The sequence below is a fragment of the Perognathus longimembris genome, chromosome 15 (genome assembly GCF_023159225.1).
Source record: "Perognathus longimembris pacificus isolate PPM17 chromosome 15, ASM2315922v1, whole genome shotgun sequence".
Taxonomy (NCBI): domain Eukaryota; kingdom Metazoa; phylum Chordata; class Mammalia; order Rodentia; family Heteromyidae; genus Perognathus; species Perognathus longimembris.
Genome location: NC_063175.1, coordinates 41,487,781 through 41,513,914, shown reverse-complemented (window position 1 = coordinate 41,513,914; position 26,134 = coordinate 41,487,781). Strand labels below are relative to the sequence as shown.

At 42.4% G+C, this 26,134-nt stretch overlaps 1 protein-coding gene across 1 annotated transcript; it reads left to right on the top strand.

Moving 5' to 3' along the window:
* The first annotated feature begins 752 nt into the window (after positions 1-752).
* Positions 753-18,282, top strand: Cfap53 (cilia and flagella associated protein 53). The gene is made up of 8 exons (XM_048363634.1): positions 753-1,123; positions 5,309-5,538; positions 6,558-6,731; positions 10,973-11,276; positions 12,028-12,246; positions 14,357-14,573; positions 16,164-16,266; positions 17,981-18,282. The coding sequence occupies exons 1-8, from the start codon at positions 1,055-1,057 to the stop codon at positions 18,207-18,209; spliced, it is 1,545 nt and encodes a 514-aa protein (XP_048219591.1). The 5' UTR covers positions 753-1,054; the 3' UTR covers positions 18,210-18,282.
* The last annotated feature ends 7,852 nt before the right edge of the window (positions 18,283-26,134 follow it).

Below are 26,134 nucleotides of genomic sequence, written 5' to 3'. Positions count from 1 at the left end.
CACCCCCACTTTAGAATGGGGATAACTGACTTTTTTTGGTTTTGGCAGTACTGGGATTTGAACTCAGGGTCTTGTGCTTGCTAGGCGGGTGCTCTTCTGCTTAGCCATGCTCCAGCCTGCAAAGCGGCATTGTTAATTGGCTTTTAGGTATTAACTATACCACCCTGCTCTTGATGGAAAATGCAACTCTGTAGTTCCCATGTGTTGCTGAAGGCCCCTGCTAGTTCTCTGATCTGAGTTCCTAGTTCTTGGGAATGTATTACCTGGACTTTGGATCTGAAGAGCCTTTGTCTGCTTTGATGCCCCAACTCAAGACTCCCAATCTTTACTGTGCCCAGCCAGGTCACACCACTGGCTCCATTTGATCTGCCCCTTTCCTATGGTAAACCTAAGTCTAAGCCCTGGTTTCTGCCCAGTGCTGTAGGAAACTTTTTTTTTTTTTTTTTTTTTTTTTTTTTTTTACTGATTTTATTATACGAATTGGGTGGTTTGATAAAGCACTTAAGCTCCCTGAGCCTTAACTACTCTGTAAGATAAGATACTACCCAAAGTTCCATCAACCCTGATTGTCAGGCTCAAAGACTGTATCTGAAAAGAACTGCAAATTGTAAAGCACTACACCAGTATAAGGTTGTCTTGTGATTATTGTGGTCATCATGAACAATGTGTGTGGGATGAAATTTAACCTTCCCATAAAACTTTTGCTTTTAGGCCCATTACAGGCTATAAATAACAAAGCCGTCCGAAATTAGACCTTTGGGGTTCTTGGGGTTTAAAGAGGTTTTTATTTTACTCCCCGCCTGCCGAGAGGAAGGGAGCCCTAGGCTCTGGCCAGGAGCTGAAGGACCGGCAGGATGTAGATGCAGACCGGGCTTCACTGCAGCAACCGGAAGTTGCTAGTGCCGGCTTGTGCTGCGTCTGTGGCTCCCATGGCAACAGGAACAACTTCCGGCTCATCCCCCCCCCCCCACCTTCGCCCAAACAGCAGGCGCACCCTGGCAACCAGACCCAAATCTGCAGAACAGGCCCGCAGGTCTCTCGTTGAGGTTTGAAAATGTACAGCCAGCGGTTTGGAGTCATACAGCGGGAGATTAAGGGACCCACTCCCAAGGTGGTGTCCGTGGTAAGCGGAGGGCCTGCGTGCCCGATCCTGTAGCTTGCTCTCAGCTCTCAGCCCTCACCGAGCCCAACCCCTCTCCCAGCACCACAGTCACCAGGGGAACCTGTTCCTGATGTGACGAGTTGATTTTTGGAAAAAGGAAAAACAAGGTCGTTCTCCAGTTCCCCTTACCCCCTCAAGCCCTACCATTCTCTTTCTCCCAATCTCCAATCTCTAGTAAACATTTGAAGACTCACCAATGGGGGGGGGGGGGCGGGTCGGGGTTTCACTTTCCTAGGTCCCTAATGGAAATCTGCAGTAAGGCAGGGGTGGGGAGGTAGAGGGTCGTGAGCCTGGAGGCACATCTGGAGTCTGGGCCGGCCACGGTTCGCTAGTACACCCCGGGCTGGCCCTATGCTCCTAGGAAAGCCATCTATGGAAGGCGAATTTGACTGGAAAGGGTTGTGCACAGATTAGGACTTTCCTGCACCAACTCATGAGTAACAAGCAGAAGCATCTTGGGAGGCCCTCAGCAAGGCAGGAGGAGGTGCTAGCCACCTGAAAGCCAAACATGCAAGCAGACCCAGGCCTCCCAGGCTTGATTTAGCTTTGTTGGTCACGGGGCTTGAACTGAGGCCTGGGTACTTGTTTCTGAGCTTTATCCCAACGAGGCTGGCTCTCTACCACTTTGAGCCACAGAGCCACTTCTGGTTTTCTGGTGGTTCATTGGAGACAAAGCATGGACTTTCCTACCGGAGCTGACTTCAAATCCCCATCCTCAGATCTCCGCCTCCTGCATAGTTAGGATTACTTGTGTGAGCCACCTGCACCTGGCTCCAGGTTTTATTCTTACTGCATTACTACCCCTCTTGTCAGGACTTAGGTTCATACCTATATTCCTAGCTACTTAGGAGGCTGAGATCTGAGGAGGGAGATTCAAAGCCAGCTCTGGGCTCCAAGTCATTGCTTGGGCTCTTGCGTGCATAGCACTAGAAGATACTGGGCTAAGTTCTATGACCCTGTAGGCTGCCACCTAATTAGAAGCTGATTCCTGCCTTCAAAGAGTTTATACTCTGGTTTCAGCAACAACTCGCATATATACCATTGAAAGTGGGTATAGCCTATATTCTCTATGATGGATGATTCTAGAAGATAAGGGATAATTGAAGTTTACAGTTGGATTATAGTCCACAGTGCACTTTGCAAATTTTGGTTCATTTATAGACTTGTTCTTTCTTTTCTCAGTCCTGACTACAGGATCTGGAGCTGCAAAACAATAGGCAGGAAGCTTCTATGGCTGTAGTATTCAGACTGAGGGACAAAAAGTAATGTACTCTGGGGTCCTGTATTCAAATTGCCACCAGGGGGTGTCATTTGATGGGCATTATTATCTGGGACCATAACACAGAAGCAGGTTTGTTAAATATTTGCTACTTACAGGTTGATGACAAGAGGAAAAGGAAGAGGTCAGACTCGGTGCATCTGCTCCTCAGATGTCCTAGTGTAATAAGAAACGGTAGAGAGAGGAAAAATCAAAATCACAAATTGATGAGATTTGAACAAGCAATTCCCTAGGAGAGAACAATAAAAATGTACATGCATGCTCACTGGTAAAGACGTATATTTTTCTCATTTGACAGGTAAGAAAGTGAGACTCAGAGATTGACTCAGCACAGTAACACATGGAAGCCAGAATCAAATCCAGAATGAGGCTTTAGATTTATTGGTTGATAATGAGGATTGAACTTGATGACTTTGTGCTTGCTAGAAAGATGTTCTACTATTGAGCCACACCTCCAGCCCCTTTTTACCTTGGTTCCTCTTGAGATATTGCATAGACCAGCCTGGACTACGAGCCACCTATTTTATGTTTTCCACTGTAGATGGAATGTCAGAGGTGAACCACCAGGCCTAGTGTTTTTTCTATTGAGATAGAATTTTGAGCTCTTTTTGTTTGTTTGTTTGGGCTGGCCTGGAACTCCAGTCATCTCAATATCTGTCTCCCAAATAGCTAGGGATTACAGGTGTGATCTGTCAGTAGCTTGCTACTGATTTTTTTGTGTTGTTTTTAAAAGACAAACTGTAAAGTGTTTCTTGAAACTATAATCTGACATATTACAGTAATGAAATTCTTCAGTGACAAGATTCTTCATGAATCCTGTCTTGTTTTGCCTTTAGCATGTTCCAGAACTTCAATATAGAAGTCACTAGCCACTCATGACTTTTGACCGCTTGAAATGTGCTTCTCACATTTTGAAATGATAATATTTTGCTTGTATTGGTTAAATAAAATATATTAGCAACATTAATTTCCTGTTTCTTTTCTGTTACTGGGAAATGTAAATTTTCATACCTGTTTTGCAGTATAGTCTTGTTGAACAATATGGATTTTGGACTGTATCAAGACTGTACTTAGATTGGATTGCTTTTTCAAAGAATTCCAAGTCATATTTTATTCATAAAGTTCAGACCCTTCCTAGTAGTTTCCTATACAAGATGCACATAGCATAACAAGGCCTCACAGCCCAGTAGCTACTGTTACTCTGTGTCTCAGGACCTCTAACTCCCATTCCTTTCTTCAGACAAAAAGTACCTCAGAGAGCATTTCCTGCCCTGGCAGGAAATCATCCTGCAGATGATTGCTTCTGCATGGTCCTGGAATATGGTTCCTATTCTCAGCCCATGTTCCACTAAGAGTCCCAACTTCCTGCTGTGTCTCTTGCCTATCATGCACCAGTGGTCCTGCTCTGCTTTCTGTCACATCTGCATTCCCAATCTTCTAGAAATAATAAGAGAACAGCAGTCTGATTAACAGAAAGATCCAAATAATTTTGATATGGATTAGATAATCCCCTAACATCATCTTTGTGTCACCTTCTACTTCATTGTACATATATGTACCTTAAGCCATTATTATTTTTATTATTAGTAGTGGAATTTGAACTCAGGGCTTGTTGATTGCTAGGCAGGTATTCTACCACTCAAGCCACATCCCCAACCTTTTTTGCTTTAGTTATTTTCTTCTCAATAGTATCCTGCATTTATGCCCTGGCAGATATGGGCCATGCCCTTCCTCTTTATGTTTTTTTTTGTGTTTTTTGTAGGGTTTTTTTTGCCAGTCCTGGGGCTTGGACTCAGGGCCTGAGCACTGTCCCTGGCTTCTTTTTGCTCAAGGCTAGTACTCTGCCACTTGAGCCACAGCGCCACTTCTGGCCATTTTCTGTATATGTGGTGCTGGGGAATTGAACCCAGGGCTTCATGTATGGGAGGCAAGCACTCTTGCCACTAGGCCATATTCCCAGCCCCCCCTCTTAATATTCTGAGTAGCTGAGATAACAGGCATCATGGAATATGCTCGGCCTTATTGGCTGAGATGAGATCTCACAAACTTCACCCCAGACCTAGACTCTGGTTAACTAATTTCTAGAGCCCTTTTTAAAATTTTAATTTTACTACCCACTTTTATCCAAGGGATACTATAGAAATACAATCCCCAACTAATGATTCAATTTGTGATTTCTATTTTATTTTATGATGGTACGAAAGTGATAGGCATTCAATAGAAACTGTACTTTGAATAGAGATGTTTTCCTATCTTATGTAAATTATCATTGAGCCCCAGGTCCCAGGCCAGCATAGGATCTTGGGAGTGAATAATAGACATTCTACAGTGCACTGTGATGTTTGGTAGGTTGGATACGTTAAATGCATTTTTTGTGTTTTTTTTGTTTTTTTTTTGGCCAGTCCTGGGCCTTGGACTCAGGGCCTGAGCACTGTCCCTGGCTTCTTCCCGCTCAAGGCTAGCACTCTGCCACGTGAGCCACAGCGCCGCTTCTGGCCGTTTTCTGCATATGTGGTGCTGGGGAATCGAACCTAGGGCCTCGTGTATCCGAGGCAGGCACTCTTGCCACTAGGCTATATCCCCAGCCCCCGTTAAATGCATTTTTTGATTAACAATATTTTCAACTTATGATAGGTTTATCAGACTGCAGTCCCATCATTTGTTAAATCCTAAGCATAAACTCAGAAAGTCCAAAAAAATGACTCCTCAAGTACTTACACTGTTTTTAGTTGTAATGGATTGTACCCAATTTTATTTAGTCTTAAGTGTTGATAGAGGTCAGGATTCATTGAAGACACACTTTCAATTTTTAGCTTAGTTGTAAGTGATCGTTGTTTTTTTAATTTTTGGTTTTGTTTTGTTTGCAGAGAGCCAAGCCTCCTAAGCCCCGAGGAACTGAGCAGCAAGTGGAAAAAATCCAACGCAAACACCAGAAGTATCATGCCACTTTGGCTAACATTAAGTCACGGGAATGGGATCGCCTGAAAGTTGATTGGAATGAGCACAGTGACCGCAGGTCTTTTGCCAGCATTGTGCAAGCAAGAATCAATTGTGCAATGCAAGAATTTCTCATCAATACTGAAGAAAGACGAAACAAGTAAGGCTCAAAAGCCTGGTAGACCAGACTATGAAATAGGAATGAAACTGCAATTATTTTCTTTCAGTGCTGGGGATTAAATTCAGGGCAACATAAATGCTAGACAAGCTCTCTATCACTGAGTTACATTCCCAGCCCCTGAAACTGCAATTTGATATTGGCCAGTGAAAACCTTCAAGTGTAATAAAGACCATGGCTGACTTACTCAGATTCAATAGTTATTGCTTATTGATATTTTTACTTGTGTTTACCTATATTTCAATGGAAAACAAATGGAGATATAGTTTTAAACTTGAGATGTTTTGCTTGTTAATTGGAGATAAAAATCTCTCAGATTTGTCTGTACCAGCTGGCTTTGAACTGATAGGTGTCTGGCAAACATATTTTAAGTAAATTATAAAACTATATATATCCTTTTGTTTTCCATTACAATATAGGTTAACAGAAGTAAAAATGTTAATATATTTCTTTTTTTTTTTTTTTTTTGGCCAGTTCTGGGCCTTGGACTCAGGGCCTGAGCACTGTCCCTGGCTTCTTTTTGCTCAAGGCTAGCACTGTACCACTTGAGCCACAGCACCACTTCTGGCCGTTTTCTGTATATGTGGTGCTGGAGAATTGAACCGAGGGCTTCATATATATGAAGCAAGCACTCTTGCCACTAGGCCATAGTCCCAGCCCAATATACTTCATAATGTGAATTTTTTTTTGTTTTTTTTTATTTTGTTTGCTTTCTCGTGCCAATACCGGCGCTTGAATGGAGGGCCTCACGCTTTCACTGGCTGCCAGTCTACTACTTGAGCCATACCTCCAGTTCCTATTTCCTACTTTTATTGAAGATAAACTTATGTTTCACTTGTGTATGGTCAAATACAGTAGGACACAGACTAGTGTCTTATTTTGTGGAGAATTCCAATGATCTTTTTCTTATGGAATTTATGATTAGACATTAATTCTGAAGTTGAGTTTAACAAATAAAAATCATGCAGTGAAATCATGTGTAATAATTTTTCTTGTTTCAGGCTACGTGAACTTTTAGCAGCAGAAGAGTATGAGTATTTTAGTGAAATGCAATCAAAAGGAGAAACCATTGAAGAGAAAAAGGATAAAATGAGAGAGAAAACCAAATTATTAAGAGAGAAAAAAGAAAAGGAGAGACAGGATTTTGTGGCTGAAAAATTAGACCAGCAATTCAGGTAATGGAAAAACACATAAGCAGAATATGAAATTGGTATGTTACGAGTGCTAATTTATAGTAAATTATAGCCTTAGGTGTGTGGACACGGTGATCATACTTTCAAGTCTTGGTAATTATATTATAGATGTGGGTAAGTACAAATATTGAGTTTATCTGAAAATTCTGCTGTAGTATTCTATACTTGTCTCCCAATTAACTATAAACCAAAGATAAAATAATGAATTCACACTAGTGTTCATTGTGACATTAATTGCTATGAAGACTGCAAGCATTTGCACATGGCAAAGTGAGTAGAATGTCTAGAAGATGAGCACTCAGTAACAGTTGCGAATGGTATTGCTGGCTCTGTGGCATGGGGAGATACTTAGGTTTCTTGAGTCTCTGTGGCTTGAATTCTGAAACCAGGACACTAAACTGTAGGGCACTTGAGAGGATCCAATAAGTTATCATGTGTAAAAGTAATCTGTAAACGGTAAAGGGCTCAAACCTTCAGACTTTCGCCTTATCAGTGCTTATTATCTCTCTCCTCTCTTTCTTGCTCTTTATAGATAAAAGCAAGTATTCCTCCATCAGGGATGCCTGAAATCCAGTGTACAGGGGAATCATTAGCATATAGGGACCCAACAGTTGACATTTTACTTTTTCAATCTTTTCTCTAATTTTTATTGTACATGCATCCATTAACTTTTATAGCATATGATAGCATATAACTAATAATCATATTTGTTTGCTGGTGCTTAGAATTTTTCTTCCTGAACAGAATAAATAATTGACAAAAATGTGAAGGCCTATGGTTTTCCTCAGACACATGTGGTACAGTGATATCTCTTCACACTATCAATTTGGCCTGTTTTAGCAGCATCCATCATCAGTGCCTCAACAGTACTTTTACTCCTTGATTTTGTATAAGGAAGAGAATTGTTTTAAGAGAATCATCAGAAAGAGCTACATTAAAAATAGTGGGGTCAGGTATTTAGCTTCATGAAAGAACACTTGCCTAGAGAGTGCAAGGCCTTGAGTTCGATCCTCACACTGCAAGACAAACAAATAAGTAAATACAATTGATATCTGTCTTTTAAAAATAAAAATAGGTTACAGAAGTACCACACATTCATTTTTTTTTTTAAACTGTGGTATTGAGCTGGAGGCTGAGATTTGAGGATCGTGGTTCAAAGCCAGCATGGGCAAGAAGGTCCGTGAGACTCTTATCTCCAATAAACTACTCATAAAAAGCCAGAAGTGGCACTGTACTTCAAGTGGTAGAGTGCCACTCTTGAGCAAAAGAAGCTCAGGGACAGTGCCCCCGTCGAGAGTTCAAGCCCCAGGATTGGAAAAAACAAAACAAAACAAAACAAAACCAACTTTGGTATGTTTATAGGCTATAGCCTTTATTACACAACTTATTATTAATTTTTTTTTACCAGTCCTGGGGCTTGAACTAAGGCCTAGGCACTGTCCCTGAGCTTCTTTTGCTCAAGGCTAGAGCCACAGGTGACTTCTGACTTTTTCTGTTTATGTGGTACTGAGGAATCGAACCAGGAGCCTCATGCATGCTAGGCAAATACTCTACCACAGGCCACATTCCCAGACCCTATGATATATCATATTAAACCATAATAAAGTTTTGAACTAAGGAATTATTTTTAAGACTTTCTGAGGAATTATTCACAATATGTTTAATGTATGTATATATGTATATTAAAGATACAAGAGATCTTGTGTTTATATATACATATATGATACAAAATAGATAACCTTGTGTGTATGTATGTATGTATGTGTGTGTGCATATATATATATATATCCTTGTGTACATATTTGTATATCCCATGTATACATATACACATACAAAGACTGACCCTACTTCTGGTATGAGGTACATACATAAGACTGGAAGCAAAAAGACTAGTAGGTAATAGTTACCACTTGATAGTGTTATTAAGGACAATTTCAGTATTTTCTAGCTTTTCATCAATAAACATAAAATTTTGTAGTTAGAAAAAGAAATGTCATAATTTATACTCATTCTGTTTATAGGCTTTTAGTTTTTATTAATTACTTTGCTGAAGTATGAATGATAGGATTGGGAAGGACTTTAATAACACACCTTGGGCCAATTCTAGTATAATTTTACTGATGATTTTTTTTTTTTGGCCAGTCCTGGGGCTTGAACTCAGGGCCTGAGCACTGTCCCTGGCTTCTTTTTGCTCAAGGCTAGCACTCTGCCACTTGAGCCACAGCACCACTTCTGGCCTTTTTTTTTCTATATAAGTGGTGCTGAGGAATCGAACCTAGGGCTTCATGTATACGAGGCAAGCACTCTTGCCACTAGGATTTATTCCCAGCCCCCTTTACTGATGAATTTGAGATGTGAATTCAGTTTTTAATAATTATGTGTTCCTTCCTTATTTTGTTTATTTGTATATTTTGGTACCGTGGTACTTTTGGCTTGCTACCTTGTTCAGGTTTCCATTGAGACTGGGTAACTGTGTTGGTAATCACTTATGTTGCTAGTGAGCATGATTGCATATCAGCTAAACCAACATTATTTGTTGTAAGTGAGTACATAGTATGGAACATACCAAAAAGGTACATTTCTACCCAAGGGTGGTGGCACACCTATAATCTCAGGAGTCAGGAGGCTAAGGCCAGGGGATTGTGAGTTCCAGACCAATGAGACAGAGCCATTTGTGAGTCCCAACCCTTAAAGAGATTCCAGCTTGCTTGGAGAAACGAGACTAGTCTTCATTAAATGATCAAAACACTCAGCAATATCTGATGTGTGTGGTATTATCTACTGTTGTCATGACCTTAGTCTTCATGTTAGCCACTCAAATATCTCCAAAATTCTTTGAGCTTGTTTCATAACTTCAGCTTCCTGTCGCTGCATTGGGCTTAGAAACCAGGAGGACCTGGCTTTCAGCATTGCTTTCAATCAAAGGTTCTCATACTTGGTTGTATACCCAAACTTCTTGGAGTGTTCTTTAAAAAAAAAATACTGATACCTGGTTATCCAACCCCACATATCTGATTTTACTCATCTGGCTAAGAAGAGAAAAGGAGAGAGGAATAGAATATTGGAATTTTAAAAAATGTCCCTAGGTAATTCTAAAGTACAAAGACTATTGGGAACTATAACCCTTTAAAAATGGACCCTGTCTTAGTCTGGTTTGTGTTGCTTTAACAAAATACTCAAGACTTGGTAACTTAGAAAAATCCATATTTGCCTTCCAACTGTGGTGGCTGGAAGGTCCAAAATGGTATGAAGCCAACATCCTAACAAGGACCCCTCTGGCTGTGTCACAATGTGATGGAGAGGGGGGAAGGGACAAGCTGCATGTGAAAGGAGCACATGAGCAAAGGAACCAGGGAAGGGGAAGGGCTGGGCTTACTCTTTTATAACGGAAGAGGGCACTAGGCCATTCAAGAGGCTTGTGGCCCCGGGTCCCACCTGTGGTGAGACTGTAAAGGCTCCACCACGCCTACCACAATGCACCACACCACATGAAGGACCAAGCTTCTCTCATAAACCCTTTGTGAAGCAGATTCAAACCGTAGCAAGCCCAGTGAAAAGCCTCTGAAGACATCGAATGCCTGTGAGAGAAGGGGAGGATGGAGTCTGAACTGTGTTGAGAGAGATGACTCCATGGGTTGCATCAGCATGGATGTAAAAGAGCAGGGGAGGGGGGGAACAGCCAGAGGGCAGGGCCCCCTCTGTGGGCATGTGTGCTGTCCGGGGAATGCAGGTGCAGGAGAAGCCTCCGGATGGTTAGCCAGCACCGCCCACAGAGCTTTTCCTAGGCGCTGCATGCGGTCAGTGTCTTCTAAGCGACCCTGAATGCACCGTGGCCTTACAGGTACCTCACTTCTGTTTCCAGTGCCATGATGTCGTGGTTACCACTTACTGAGGCCAAGTTATCTAGCAAGCATTCTCATCCCATTATCGCTTGCCTCACCAGAACCTTGAAGGCAGATCTTCTGCAGCTGAGGAAAGAGCTTCAGATAAGTTGAATATTTGATCCAAGGCCACACAGGAAATAGAGCTAGGATTCACAGTGACTGACTCCTCGGTGTGCACCTTAGCGATGGCTTCCTGGAGCTTGCCTCCCCGCTCCCTCCTGCTGCTTCTCTGCAGATGGCCTTATCCAGATCTTTGGCTTTTCTCATCCCTGACTGTGTAGAGATGGAATAATAGAGTAGGGCCTCGTGTAAAGCTTTCAAACCCAATTCTCCTTTCAGGGAACACTGCGAGGATCTCCGCACGCAGTTGTATTCCATCCATGAAAAGGCAGTGTCGGAGGAGAGGAAAGCACAGGTAGAATTCAATGAGGAGCTGCGGAAACGAAAGCTGGTAGAAGAGAAGATGTTCGCCCAGCTCTGGGAGGAAGACCGCTTAGCGAAGGAGAAGCGAGAAGCCCAAGAGGAGAGGAGACAGAGGGAGCTGATGGAGAACACACGCCTGGGGCTGACCACGCAGATCACGAGCCACCTGGCACAAAGGCAGGAGGCTCAGCGGCTGAAGAAAGAGGAGATGCGCCTGCTGGTGATGACTCTTGCCAAGGCGGGGAGGGTCCACAGCCGCCACGTCCTCTGTAACTGCTCAGTCTGCCCGGGGACTGGGGGCTTCACAAGGCACATTTCTAGTCGAGACTTTCAGTGCCGCTTAGTAATGTACCATGTCTGGCACTGGTGGCTCACACTTGTAATCCCAACTCCTCAGGAGGCTGAGATCTGAGGATCATGGTTTGAAGCCAGCCTGGGCAGGAAACTCTGTGATACTCTTATATCCAATTAACTACCAGAAAACCCAAAGTGGAACTGTGACTCAACTGGTAGAGCACTAGCTTTGAATGAACAGCTAAGCAACAGCACCCAGACCCTGAGTTAAGGCCCCAGTACCTGCACACCCACCCCCAAATATAATGTATCCAAATCTGGCTGTGCAGATGTGCATAAAACTATAAAGACTGGAAGGCCAGTGGACCAAAATGCTAATAGCAGTGTTGGGTTATGGGTACTGGGATTAAAAGAGATTTTAAAAATAATCTGCATTTTTTAACTCTATAACTACTTTATGATTTTCCTCACACAAGAATTTACACACGTCTTTATTACTAACCCAGCCATAAAAAGCCAAGTTTTGTTTCTTATAATCCCCAAGTGTTTATGTGTGTTCATGTGCATGCATACATGCATATTTCCAAGAAATCCCCTAGTTTCATCTTGTCTAGCAAATGCACAAACTTAATTTGTCTAACTACTAATGCATCATCTTCATTCTTGTTCTACCTTAGGAATATGAGAAGGCAAAGATTAAATTTGAGGATGAACAAGATAAGATGAAGAAACAGAAGGCAAAAGAGGAAATGAGGAGCATTTTGCAAAAAGCCTTACAAGAGAAGATGGAGCATATTCAGCAGGAATTCAGAGAAGAGCAGGACTTGAACATGAAACTTGTGCAAAAGGCCCATCAAAACTTAAAGGAAGAGACAGAAAAAAATAAGCAAAGAAAAGTAAGACATTTAGTGGCCACTTCTCAGTCCTGGAGAAGATTCCCGGTTGAGTGCCCAGTCTTGTAGAAAGCAGCCCTCAGTACAAGGGTGCGAAGAGTACACTGTGCTCTGGCAGCAGCAAGAGCCAGTGACATCTTGGGGGTTGGAAACAGAAATACAGAGGCTGCAGAGTCATACTTTTCAAACCAAAATTTTGGCAGGGATAATGTGTATTTTTAAATGAGTAGTCTGGGTTGATTCTAGCAATCAATGAAGTTTAAGAGCTCCTAGAATTTTTGAGGAAGACATACTGAGACAGTAGTGTTTGAGTCAGTCCTTAGAAGACACGCGAAGGCCTAGTGTCAGGCAGAGATTAAGGAAAAGCATTCTGTATCAGGACAGATACCTGTACATTTGGAATTTGGTTGAACTTTTAAGGATTTTGCACTTGCTCTACAGGTGTTTTTTTTTTAAATTGTTACGATGTGTTCCTAATGTTTGATTTGATTTAGTTGTTGTGTCTTGGGTTTTCAGGGGTGTGTGTGTGTGTGTGTGTGCGCGCGCGCGCGCGCGCGTGTGTATGCGTGTGTGTTTTGCCCGGGGCCTATCTCAAGCCATGATCCTACTGATCTCTGCCTTCTGAATAGCTGGTTGGCATGGCAGTGTTTTCCTGGGTTGGCCTGGAACCAGGATCCCTCTGGACCTACCTCCGAAGTATCTAGGATTATAAAAGTGGGCCACCAATACCTGGATAATTTTCATGAAGTCTAATTTATCTGTATTTAGTGTGTGTGTGTGTGTGTGTGTGTGTGTGTGTGTGTGTGTGTGTGTGTGTGTGTGTGTGGTCCTGGGGCCTGAACTCAGGGCCTGGGTGCTGTTCCTGAGTTTTGGAGCTGAAGGACAGCACTCTACCACTTTGAGCCCCAGCTCCAAATCTGGCATTTTGGTGGTTAATTGTTGATAAGAGTCTCACAGACTTCTTCCTGGGCTGGCTTTGAACTGCAGTTTTCATACCTCATCCTCCTGAGTAGCTAGGATTACAGGCATGAGCCAGTGGCACCTGGCTGTGTTTATGTTTTTTTGTGCTTTGGGTCTTGTGCTTACAGCACTATTTCCTGGCTGCTCCAGGGTTGCAAAGATATACTCCTTACTAGAGATCCACTTTTGGACTTACATTTAGGTCTTTGATGAATTTTGAGTTCAGTTTGTATATGGTGTAAAATAAGGACCCAGTTAATTATTCTGTATGAAATTTCCCCTTGTCCCAGCCCCTTTGTTGGAAAGACCATTTTTCCCTACTGAATTAATTATCTTGGGCCCCTTGGTCAAAAATGAGTTAGAGTAAAAATGAAGGTTTAGTCTTGGACTTTGAGTTTGATTCTGTTAACTGTAAGTTTATCGGCATCACATATAACTGCTATGTAACACATAACGTCACTGCTATAACGCTGTAGTAAGTTTGAAATTAGGAAATGTAAAGCTTCCGATGTGCATTTCTATATTAATTTCCCATCGATTTCTGCAAAGAAGCCAATAGAATTTCCATAGAAGTTGAGTTGACTCTCTGCACCAGTTTCAGTAGTGCTGACATGTGAAGAGTATTGTCTTCTGGCGGAGAGCAAGCTGTGAGTGAAAAAGTCTGGCAAGAGCACAAGGCTCTGTACTGGAGAGGTGAAGCCTCATATTAGCTTAAGAAAACCAACGAATGACCATTCTGTTTCCCCCATCCTCGCTACCATTCTCAGTCTTTTGACATAATTGTTTGTAAATGTTTTAGGCTGGGATTCTAACTTTAAAAGTTTGCTCTTAAACTTAACTCTTTTTTTTTTCCTTTATCAATGTGGGGCTTGAACTCAGGGCCTGGGCACTGTTCTTGAGCTTTTTTGCCCATGGCTAGTGTTTTGCCACTTTGAGGCACAGCACCACTTTGGTTTTCTGGTGGTTAACTGAAGTTACGAGTCTCACAGACTTTGCTGCCTGGGTTGACTTTGAACTGCGATTCTCAGCCCTCAGCCTCCTGAGTTGCTAGGATGACAGGCGTGAGCCACCAGTGCCTGGCTTAAACTTAACTTTAATTCTATCATCACATGGAAAAATTGTAATGAGATCAATTAATTTCTATATCATGTAGGAAAATATGATGAGAGAACAGAAGATGTATCTTGAATATTTGGCACAGCAACACGAGGAAGAAAAAGCTCAGGAGAAAGAACTGGACAGAATATTAGAGGAAGAGAAGGAAAAGAAGTGGGCTGAGAAGGACAAACAGCTACGGCTTGAAAGGGAGGCGAGGAAACAACTCTTGGACGAGGTCATGTGTACAAGACAACTCCAAGTACAGGAAAAGTGTAAGGAACTGAATGATACTTATTTTATTTTATACTTGTCCTAACTCCAACTCCTAGATTCAACTCCTAACTCCAAAGCAACAACAAAAATATTTTAGTATGTGTGAAACACCATGAGAAGTACAAAAAAAACGAAGGCAAGGTTTTGCTTTTGAAAAGTGTAATATATTGTATATATGAGACATATACATAGGAAGAATTTTATAGGCTGGGTGCCAGTGGCTCACGCCTGTAATCCTAGCTACTCAGGAGCCTGAGATCTGAGGATTGCAGTTCGAAGTCAGCCCAGCAAGAAAATTCATGTGACTCATATCTGCAATTAACCACAAAAAGCAGAAGTAGATCTGTAGCTCAAGTGGTAGAGTGCTAAACTTGAGCAAATAAACTCAACAACAGTGCTTAAGTCCTGAGTTCAAGCCCCAGGACAGGCACTAAAAAGAAAAAAAGGAAAAGGAAAAAATATAATGTTATATTTCAACCAATTCAAAGCAGTACCAGGAAAGATGTTTTCAAAGATAATGGAGCAGTATAATACATGCCTCCTTTTTATAATTCCCCTCTGTTGTTTTGTGTTGTTTTGTGTTGGCAATGAATCCACGACCTCAAGCATGCTAGGCAAGTGCTCTACTACAGAGCCACCTGCCAGCCTCCTGAGGAGCCAGGGTTCCAAGCTCATTTCACGATTCCAAACATATATATATATCAGTACTAGGTCTCGAATGCAGTGTCTGAGCCCTTTGTCTTTAGTTTTTTCTCTCAAGGCTAATGCTTTACCAGTTGAACCACTTCCATCTTTTTGGTGGTTAATTGGAGATAAGAGTGTCAGGGGCCTTTCCTACCTGGCTGGCTTCAAACTGTGATCCTCTGATCTCAGCCTCCTGAGCAGCTAGGATTACAGGTGTGAGCCAAAGGTGCCTGGCTGTCCTTTTCTTTTTGTGGTTTCAGGTGGTTTCTTCTGTCTATGGTACTCTTCTCTTGAGAAATCCTAGACCTTCAAGGCCAGCTGAGATGTCTCATCCTGGCAGAGGCTCTCTGCATTCCCTCGTTGGTAATGACTCCTCTTTCCAGGGGTCTCACTACTGTCCATTGACATCTCACACCAGCAGCTGACCAGAGGGTCTCTAGCCAGAACCTAATCTCAAGTTCAAGGATTTCTTCCCCCTTTTCTGCACTCAGTCTGTATCAGTTACTAGTTATTTCTTTCATGAAGAAAATCAAGCCAGTAAACTCTGTGAGACTCTTTTTATCTCTACATAGCTAATCAGAAAAAGCCTGAAGTAGCTCTGGGGCCCAAGTGGTAAAGCCGTGAGCCAAAGAAGCTCCTGGGAATAGCACCTAGGCCCTGAGTTCAAGCCCCAGGACCAACACACACACACACACACACACACACACACACACACACACGAGTGCCCCAGGTGTTAACCCTTGCTGGCACGTGGCTGTAGTCCCAGCACGCAGGTCAGGCCCATTGGCATGTCCTGCCAGACTGTGTGGCTTTGGCACTCAAGAGTGGTGCTGGCAGATCTTAAGGTACTAGCATGTCTTGTGTGCAAAAGGCATTTGGCAAGTGATTTGTCTTCCCTTTCATAGTACAACGGAAAGCCAAGGAACAGGAAGACCGCGCCATGGAACAGAAACGCATAGCCGAAGGCCTTAGAGAACTTTACTTTGATGGGGAGGAGAATTATGCAAGGTATGATTTTGTTTTCTTTAATAGCATTTCTTACCAAAACCCTGGTTTTTAAAACATAGATGATAATGTGCTACTAATGAATACATTATTGACATTATTTTACATTAATATTGCACTTGTCCTAGAAGCTCAAACCATTTTATAAAATTTCACATAAAAAGGCACCAACAATCTTTGTAAAGTTTACAAAAAGAAGACAGCTGGGTGCCAGTGGTTCACACTTGAAATCCTAACTACTCATGAGGCTGTGATCTGAGGATTGAAGCTTGAAGCCAGCTGGTCAGGAAAGTCCAATTAATCAGCAAACAGCTGTAAGTGGAGTTGTGGCTCAAGTGATAGAGCACCAGCCTTGAGCAAAAATGCAAGGGACAGTACACAGGCCTGAGTTCAAGCCCCAGGACTTATCCAACAGTAATTTTCAGTTCTGATGTTAACTGTCTTGAGTTAATTCAGACCTCACAGATGAAGGGCTCAATTGTGTAGTATTGTTTCTATGTAAGACACCAATCACAAGTCCAGGCCACTTCTGACCAACAAGCTCTAAATCTAACAGCTGTTACTATTCATTGTGCCTTCTCACAGACCTTCTCACAGAATGCAGGACCACACTTCATATGTGCTTACCATAAAGGGTACAACTGAGAGAAAACCAAATGGAAGACCAAATGGTCTGCCCTCTCCAAACCTGATACCCTCTTAGCTCCTTATTGTGTACCCCACTATAGAAGCAGGGACCTAGAGGATCAAAATTTGAAGCTGAGCTGAGCAAAAAAAATCTTTAAGACTCCATCTCCCATTAACAGCCAAAGGCTGAACCGCAGGTGTGGCTCGAGTAGTAGAGTGCCATGACCAGGCAATCTGAATCAGAGAGCACAAGGCCCTGAGTTCAAGCCCCAGTACTAGCATGTGTACATGTGCATGCATGCACACACAAGCACACAAATCTCTCCCTCTCTCTCTCTCTCTCTCTCTCTCACACACACACACACACACACACACACACACACACACACACACACACACACACACACTGGAGTTACTCAGGGGAAGCATAGGAGGAAGAAAGCATTCTAGCATGGCTTAAGTGGTAAAGCATTTGATTTGTGACTGTAAGGCCCTGAGGTCAAAATTATAATACTTCCAAAAACAAAACAAAAAGATTTAGAAAATGGAGCTACTCAGTATAGGGCATGGCTGTCTATATAATATGCCCATGTATTCTCTCCAACTTTTTGATAAATCATTTCTTCCTGGGAGAAGAGTAAGGAAAGGATTTGCTCTACCCACCAGTAATTATTTTGAAAAGAGATGATGTACCTTCTCTAAAATCATCATTTGTTCTAAGATTATATTAAAGATGGTTGTGTAAGAAATATATTATGGATTTTTTTTTACCTATTTCTTCACCATTCACCTTGATCTCCCCCCCCAAATATTTTAGTGTGAACATTTTTCACACATATGAGTACTTGTTATTAGTACTATCCATTGTGGTACACACCTGTAATTTCAGCACCTGGGAGGTTGAGGCAGGAGAATCTCAAGTTTCAGGTGAGTTCTTGTTATATAACAAGATCCCTGTCTCATAAAACAAGAAATCAGATGAAACAAACAGAAATCTTCTTCTTGATCTTAATGGTAATCTTAATTTGGCTTCACAAATTCTAATTATTCTATTTATTAATTTGACACGTTGACTTTTCTAATACGTCAGGCGGTGTGAGTTAGCCCAGGAATACAAGGAACATCTTCAGATGCAAGTGGCTCACCAGCAGCAGATCCGAGAAGCTGAGAAGGCAGAGCAGCGCCGAGAGTATGAGGAAGGAATGGCAGCACAGAAGGCCTATGAGGAGAAGATCCAGAAGATCCTGTCGTTCCAACCTGTGCGGCCCCAAAACATCCACCCCATGCGGAGAGCTTGCCCCAACAAGCTCCCATTGTAGTTTCACGAACATCAATGTACTTTTCTTGCTCTTTTCATATTATGAAGTACAGTGTGCTTGTGTGTTCACTTCATGTACGATTAAACTGTTTTTTTTTAATTCCCTGAGTTTATATAATTTATTAGGCATAAATGTTTTCCTTAAATATATGTGTTCACTGCTTTTAGATTTCATAGACATGTTAGTTAAAGTTTTCATCACTGTCATTAAGCAACTTACAAGGAGGCAAGATTAATTCTGGCTCATGGTTTCAGAGGCTTCAGTCCAAGGTTGACTGACAGCATATTAGGGGGCCTGTGTTGAGACAAAGCATCAAGGCAGAAGAGAGCTCCTCAACTCATGGCAGCCAGGAAACAGATGTGATACCTGAAAGGGATCCGGGCTCTACATTCCACAGCCAACCATCTCCCAGCAGTCTACTCAGATTTTTAATCCATCAATGGATTCAACTTTTAAGTTGGTCCCCTTGTGACCAAATTGTCACAGGAAACCTCATCCAGGGGTGGTTCCAGGTGTGTCTCAATCCAAGTTGGAAATCCAGATTAACCATCATGATAAATTTACAAATCTGAATCATATCACAGTTTTTTCTTGACATGTCCCATGGCTCCTTATTCACATGGTAATAGATGTACTTTCTGACCCACGTGACCATTTCCTCTTCCTGCCAACCTAAAAGCCAGAGCCTGGAGAAGCCCAGTCAATGGCAGAACCAGGAGATGGAGGAATGGGAGTTCCTGCAAAGCTGGATACCAGAGGTACTTGAGCTTTAGTTCTCACCACACTGTAGCTCCTCAGAAAACTGGCATATACATGGGACTCTGCCCAGCTATGTACACCAGGCTGGTGACTGTAGCTTGTACAACAGAGGGAAGTGAAGTGGCAGCTCAAAAGCCTATAGCCACTCCAGATACTTGGCAGAGAAGTAGCCTGGGGAATCTTTATTGTGTCAATCAATGGAGACATCAGCCTCACCTCAGCAGGCACTAAGACTCTGAAAGGCTTGCCCCTGGTTCCATGTGAAGTCTGTTGAGGGGAAAAAAGTACTTATACCTAGCTATAAAGCCACCTGTTCCCTGGATAGGCCTATATATAAATATGCGTATACAGACACATAATAACAATAAAACTTGATATTTTGCCAGGTACCAGTGGCCCATGCCTGTAATCCTAGCTACTCAGGAGGTTGAGATCTGAGGACTGCTGTTCAAAATTCTTATCTCCAATTAATCACTTAAACAAACCAACCAACAAAAAATAAATCTGGTAGTAAAGGTGTGGCTTTAAAGTGGTAGAGTGCTAGACTTGAGCAAAAAGATCTCAGGGACAGTACCCAGACCCTGAGTTCAAGCTACAACCAGAAAATAAATTATATTTTGTTGTGTATCTCTGTGTTAGTTGCTGTTCTAGTTTGATTATTTTGATCATTCTCTGTAGTTTTTCTCTTCTGCAAATTATACAAGAGACACTTAATTTCTTCTTTGTAGCATAGGCCTGTACTATTACCCTCTACCATTTAAGTTGGCAGTTTTCTCCTTATCTTCAGTATCTCTGAAATCATCATACTTAATGACAATACCTACCTTTTAGTATTCTCTTTCAAATCATGTGATCCCCTCTCCTATCTCTTACCTATTTATGCCTTTTCTTCTACCTACAAATAGAGCTCTTTTCTCAGTCATACGTTGTTCTATCATTTTCTCTAATTCTTCCTGAATACCTACAGCCATACTTTGGTAACCAGCTCATACAATGTCATTTATTACTTTTTATGCTAGTTGCTTTGAATTCCTTTTTTCTTTTCTTTTTTTTCTCTTTTTTGCTCATTGCTGTTGCTAAATGTTTTATTTGTGTGTGTGTGTGTGTGTGTGTGTGTATACATCTATTCAACCTCTTCCTTCACCTCTCCCTCCCTACCCACCATAACATGACCAATGGAAAAAAAAGTCTCAAGAATGGCTAATGAAGCTGTGTGGTGGCCCAAGCCTGTAATCTTAGTTACTCAGGTGGCTGAGATCTAATTATCTTGGTTCAATGCCAGCCCAGGCAGGAAAAGTCTGTGAGACTCCCTAACTCCAATTAACCTCCAAAAGCCAGAAGTGGAAGTGCGACTCAAGTGGTAGAGCACTAGCCTTGAGCAAAAGAGCTCAGGGATAGTTGCCAAGCCCAGAGTCCTAGCCCAGTACTGCTTTATACACATAAAAAAAGAATGGTTAATGAAATAAGAACTGATATTTAGACACCTGAATGAATTCAAAGTAGATCAAACAACAAGAGAATACAAACATTTGAATGAAAAAGAAGGTAGTACAGGATATGAAAGAGGAAATTAATAAAGATATGGAAATCTTGAAAGAAATCAAATCCTGGAAACGAAGAACTCAATTGGCTAAATAACTTGAATCCATGCCCAAGGTACAATCCCTCATAGCTGACTCTGAATAAATTATTATGTCTAACACAGAGTCTTTATGTTAACATCTTGATTCAGCACTCTATTCCATACCACTGTGATTTCTCACCAAAATCGACTTTGGTATCAGTGTTCTTAATGGTGCCCTTTAAGGCTTGTTGTTTGAGCTCAATAGGTTATTTTCACTCAGTTTCCATCATGCAGAGATACCAAAAAACTGCAACACCTAGATTGAGTCCTTTGTCTCCATGGACCACGGACACAGAGGAGAAGTAAAACAGGGAAGATTTATTGAAGAAAAAGATAAGCAGAGCTTCCTCTAGATAGGAGAGAACCCAAGGGAGAGCACCACTAGGGTTCATCTGTGGTGTATTGTGTGTGGGTTAATAGGATGTATCTCTAGGAAAGCCCTATGCGACTCTCGAGATCATTAGATAGCCTGAGGGTCACATGAGTCCCCAGACCCAAACAGAGGCTCCACACAGCCTTCCTGAGCTCTTCATGCATCCTTTAGCCCTTCTGACTGGGTTCCCATTCTGATGCATGGCTCTGGGTCCAACCGGCCTATTGTTTATGTGCAAGTCTTCCAGGGGCCATAATGGGATGCACAGAGACCTGCGTGCATGGTTGCTCAAGACCATGGTGATCTCACAGCTAAGGTTCTGCATACAGGACTGCTCAGGGCATGGTGAGGATTGCAGAAGCCCTCTATGAGGGGAGCCTTTGCCCTGATTGCCTTGCAAGTTGTCTCTGTCCAAATTTCAAGTTAGCTAATGTCGTATTTTGGTACAAATCTACCAGATACAAATGCATTCACACATGGGCATAAATGATTTTTTTTTCTCTCTGGGTGAGACAACAATAACAACAGCTTTGAGGCTAGTTTCTTTCTTTCTGTTATTTCTCTTTCTTTCTTTCTGTTATTTCTCTTTTTTTTTTGGTAAAAAGTTGCTGTTTGTCGGTCATGGGACTTGAACTCAGGGTCTGGGCACTGTCCCTGAGCTCTTTTTGCTCAAGGCTAGCACTCTACCACTTTGAACCACATCTTTATTCCTGTTTTCTGGTAGTTAACTGGAGATAAGAGTCTCAGGGCCTTTTCTGCCTAGGCTGGTTTTGAACTGTGATCCTCAGATCTCAGCTTCCTGAGTAGCTAGGATTACAGGTCTGAGCCACCAGCGCCCAGCTTCTCATAGTTCTATTAGTTCATATAAACAGGAGTAATCAGCCTCTCAAAAAAAAGATGAGAGTTTCATCTAAGAAAAACAACAGCTTTCTATAGCGAGAAGTCCCTTGAGATGACTGGAAATGGGTATTTTATCACACTACGGTTTTGGGAACCATAAAATGGTGTGATTTCACTGCTGCTGCTTATAAAGCTGTTGGCTGAACCAAGCCTCTAGAGTCTCAACAGTCTCCAAATGTCAATTCTTTCTGTAAAGTTCTCAGACATGTGTTATGGACAGAAGCCGAGGGCTATTAGCTTCGTGCTGCCAAGCACTGTCATGTGGGACTTTTATTTGAAATGACTTTGTGGCTATGGTTCTGGGAAAGCCGACATAGCAGGACAGTTTCAGGCTGGGTTCTGGCTCCATGTCCCAATAATTAACTGTAAGTGACTTCAGGTTAGGATTACACTCCTTTTTCCCTCAACATGGGTGCATTTGGAGCTAGAAGGGACCCAAGATTCTGTCTACCCTAAGCCCTTCCTTTTATCCACGGGAAACCATCTTGAGTTTGGTTCTCAGGAAGGCAGTGGGAGCTAAGGACACAGGCGATCTGAGAAGGAGGGCCAGGCGGAGGGAGAAGCGTCCCAATGCATGGAGACCTTTGGAAGGATCATACAGGGTGGAGGCCTAAGCCTTTATCCCCAGGTCTCATCTCCTGTGGAGAGCTGGCCCTAGAGGTGCAGACTCACCCCAGCACCCAGTAGAGGGGCCAAGGAGGCTGCAGGGAAAGTCCTGAGGCAACAGGCCAGAGTGAGGTATGGATGCGTGAGGTGGGAGGAAGGCTGAAATCAGATTGGCAGCAGCAAGGCCATAGACGTTTTATATGGACGGAGGATTTGGCCCATAGCACAGAGCTGAAACTCATCTAGATTGGTTCCATTGTTTTTACATACTCTACTGTGTGTGTTTTCTCTGCCGTTCAAGTCTGAGTTCATTATAGCAGAAACCAAATTTTAAACAACTTTGGCAGCACCCAGTTTTTAGCATGAGGCTTTACCCCAAACAAATCCTCAGAAAATTTTCTTACTTTGCTCTAGCAAAGAAATGACAGAGGGCTGGGGATATAGCCTAGTGGCAAGAGTGCCTGCCTTGGATATACGAGGCCCTAGGTTCGATTCCCCAGCACCACATATACAGAAAACGGCCAGAAGCGGCGCTGTGGCTCAAGTGGCGGAGTGCTAGCCTTGAGCGGGAAGAAGCCAGGGACAGTGCTCAGGCCCTGAGTCCAAGGCCCAGGACTGGCCAAAAAAAAAAAAAAAAAAAGAAATGACAGAATCATCCTCCAGAGTGGATGGAAGAACATGGAAATTTTTTCCTGGTTCTTCAGCATCCTAGAGAGCCAAGTGATACTGAAAGAGGAAAAGATGAAGAGTGAGGGAGACAGGCCGCAAAGCATGCTGGGAACGGCTAGTACCAGATATAAGGCGCAGGTAGGCAGTTGGACCAGGAGAAAATGATAGGAGTTTGTCACTCTTGAACTTTTCTGCAGTTTGCAGTTTAAGAAGCCTCTAGTAGCTTCCAGTAGTCTTGGATATTGTCACTGAAGAGGGGAGAGGCTCTGGAATCTCCCTGAGGCCATTACACATTGTCTTTCTCTACTGGAAAAGCAAGAATAATACACATCATGACTACATGCCCAAGGCTGGTGATCTGTATGTCTGCTTCTGCTACACCTCTAGATGCCAGCATCAATTCCAGGGCTCTCAAGCGAAAGCACAGCAACTGGTTAGCCAGGCTGATGAGGGGCACCGGGACCGAGCTTCCTCCGTGGGTGAAGTTTTTCCTCGGCTTCTCTGTGGTTGAGGGATTGGGAATGAGCAAGGGAAAAGCTTTGACCACAAGGTGGCACAAGCACACACAGGCACACACACATACCTGTCAGAGGATAAAGTCTGGGCTTCTGTCCGTGTTCTTATCCCCTTTGGGAGCTGATTGGGCTCTCTTCTGTGGTGATACCGGTCCTTGAACCCATAGTCTCATGCTCGGTTAGACTGTTGCTATACCAACAGCTAAAGGCTGTTAGCTATGACTGTCAACCTCTTGTTGCTTGTTATTTGGGAAATGTCATGTAGCTCACTTACTTTTCTGCCCCAACTGGACTAGAGACTTGATCCTCTGGAGTTTACTCCGCCTGAGTAGCTGGGATTGTACTTATGAGCCATCAGGGCTCAGATGATGTGAATTTCTTTAAGTGAATTTCCATCTCTGTCATCCATTATTAGAGTCCTTCTATCCCTTAATGTTCAATAGAAGTAGATTCTAGATTAACTATAAACTCTTTCTATATATGTATAATATATATATGTATGTATATATATATATGTATATGTGTAAACTCCTTACTGGAAAAGTATGATATAGTCCAAAGAAGAAAAGAAGAGCCCAAACAATCAGCATGGAGACTGCTCCCTATCAGCAGAGCTGCGGGCACCCGGGTTGCAGTCTTAAGGACGGTCTGTCTGCTCTAGAACACGGGTGGCTGGAGCAGCTCCATCATTGCTCTTGAACCTTGTCATCCTAGATGAGCGTCCACCTTGGGGGATGGATAAGGAGTGAGTGGAGCATCGACTTCATCTGGGACTGGAGACAGGTCTTGTTGACCAAAGGACCTGTGAAATGCCTAGTTACCAAAAGAGGGAGGTATGCACTTAGAGAAAACAGCAAGAGAAACAGATTCTTAGACTTTTTCATTATTATAAACAGAAAGGTATTCTATGTTTTAATTCACTTTATAAAGTAACTTTAAAACTTTAAAAGTAAGACGGGGGCTGGCTGTTTATGCCTGTCATCATAGCTACTCAGGAGGCTGAGATCTGAGGATCATGGTTCAAAGCCAGCCTGGGCAGAAAAGCCTATGAGACTCTTGTCTCCAATTAATTACCCCAAATCTGGAAATGGTGCTGTGGCTCAAAATGGTAGAGCAATAGGTTTGAGAATAAAAGCTTGAACAGTGCCCAGGCCCCGAGTTCAAGCCCCTGGACTGGCACAAAACAAAACAAAACAAAAACCACACACACACACACACACACACACACACACACACACACACACACACACACACACACACACACCCAAAGGGGCTGGGGGCTCAGCTCAGCAGAAAAGTGCCTGCCTGGCGAGTGCAAGGCCCCGAGTTAGGTCCTCAGCTCTGGGAAAAAGAAAAAAAAAACCCACAACCCACCAACAAAACTGACATACACACAAAATAAAAAAAGCCTTTGGACAGAGACTCACAAACGCTGAGTGCTAAAAAGATTAGAGTGGTTGTAAACATTTGCTGCACAAATAAAACCAGTCTCTCTTAGCCTAGAGCTTATGTATAAGTTTTTCATAAGCAATGCTTAGGTTTGTCACAAAATTTTATCATCATTTTAAAATAAAGCAGACACATCTATTTTTGATGTGGAAAATAACTTTCAATGGTTTTCTGACTGACGGTTTCTGTAACTGACAAATCATATGAAGAACCAATGTGAAAATTAAATGAGATAAAACTTTTAAAAAAGGAAGGAAGGAAGAAAGGAAGGAAGGAAGGAAGACAGGAAAAAAGAAAGGAGGAAGGAAGGAAGGAAGGAAGGAAGGAAGGAAGGAAGGAAGGAAGGAAGGAAGGAAGTTAGGAAGGAATCAGAAGAGCCAAAAAAAGTGACTTCCCTGGAAACCAACCCTATTGCCAGGTGCTTGTAGCTCACACCTGTAATCCTAGTTACCCAGGAGGTTGAGATCTGAGCATCAAAGTTCGAAGCTATCCTAGACAGTAAAGTCTATGAGATTCTTATCTCCAAGGAACCATAGAAAAGCTGAAATTGGGACTGTGGCTCAAGCGGTAGAGTGCCAGCATGAATGAAGAGAACTAAGAAACATCTCCCTAGTACACACACACACACACACACACACACACACACACACAAAGAGTTTGTAATCAAATTGCAATTGCTATTTGAACAGAATGGGATATAGCTTAAATGAGGGAATTGCCTGATTGGAAATAAAACAGGTTTATTGATATGCATGCTACAGATGCCAGCATTGTTTTGAGCAGTTTATTTTATCAGCCTACAAAATGTGCTGAGTATAGTTTTTTAAGATGGAATGAAAAAGAACAATATTACCTTAAAAATAATTGCAGTGCTGCTTAAATTGTGATAGGCTTTAAAAAAAATAAATTGTGCTTAACTGCCAGAATAATCAATAGCAAATGCAATTGTAAGGATACTACTAACCATTATTCATTATGGTTATCAGCATTACCAGAGTAATATGTAGCATTAATTTGATGGACATGTTTT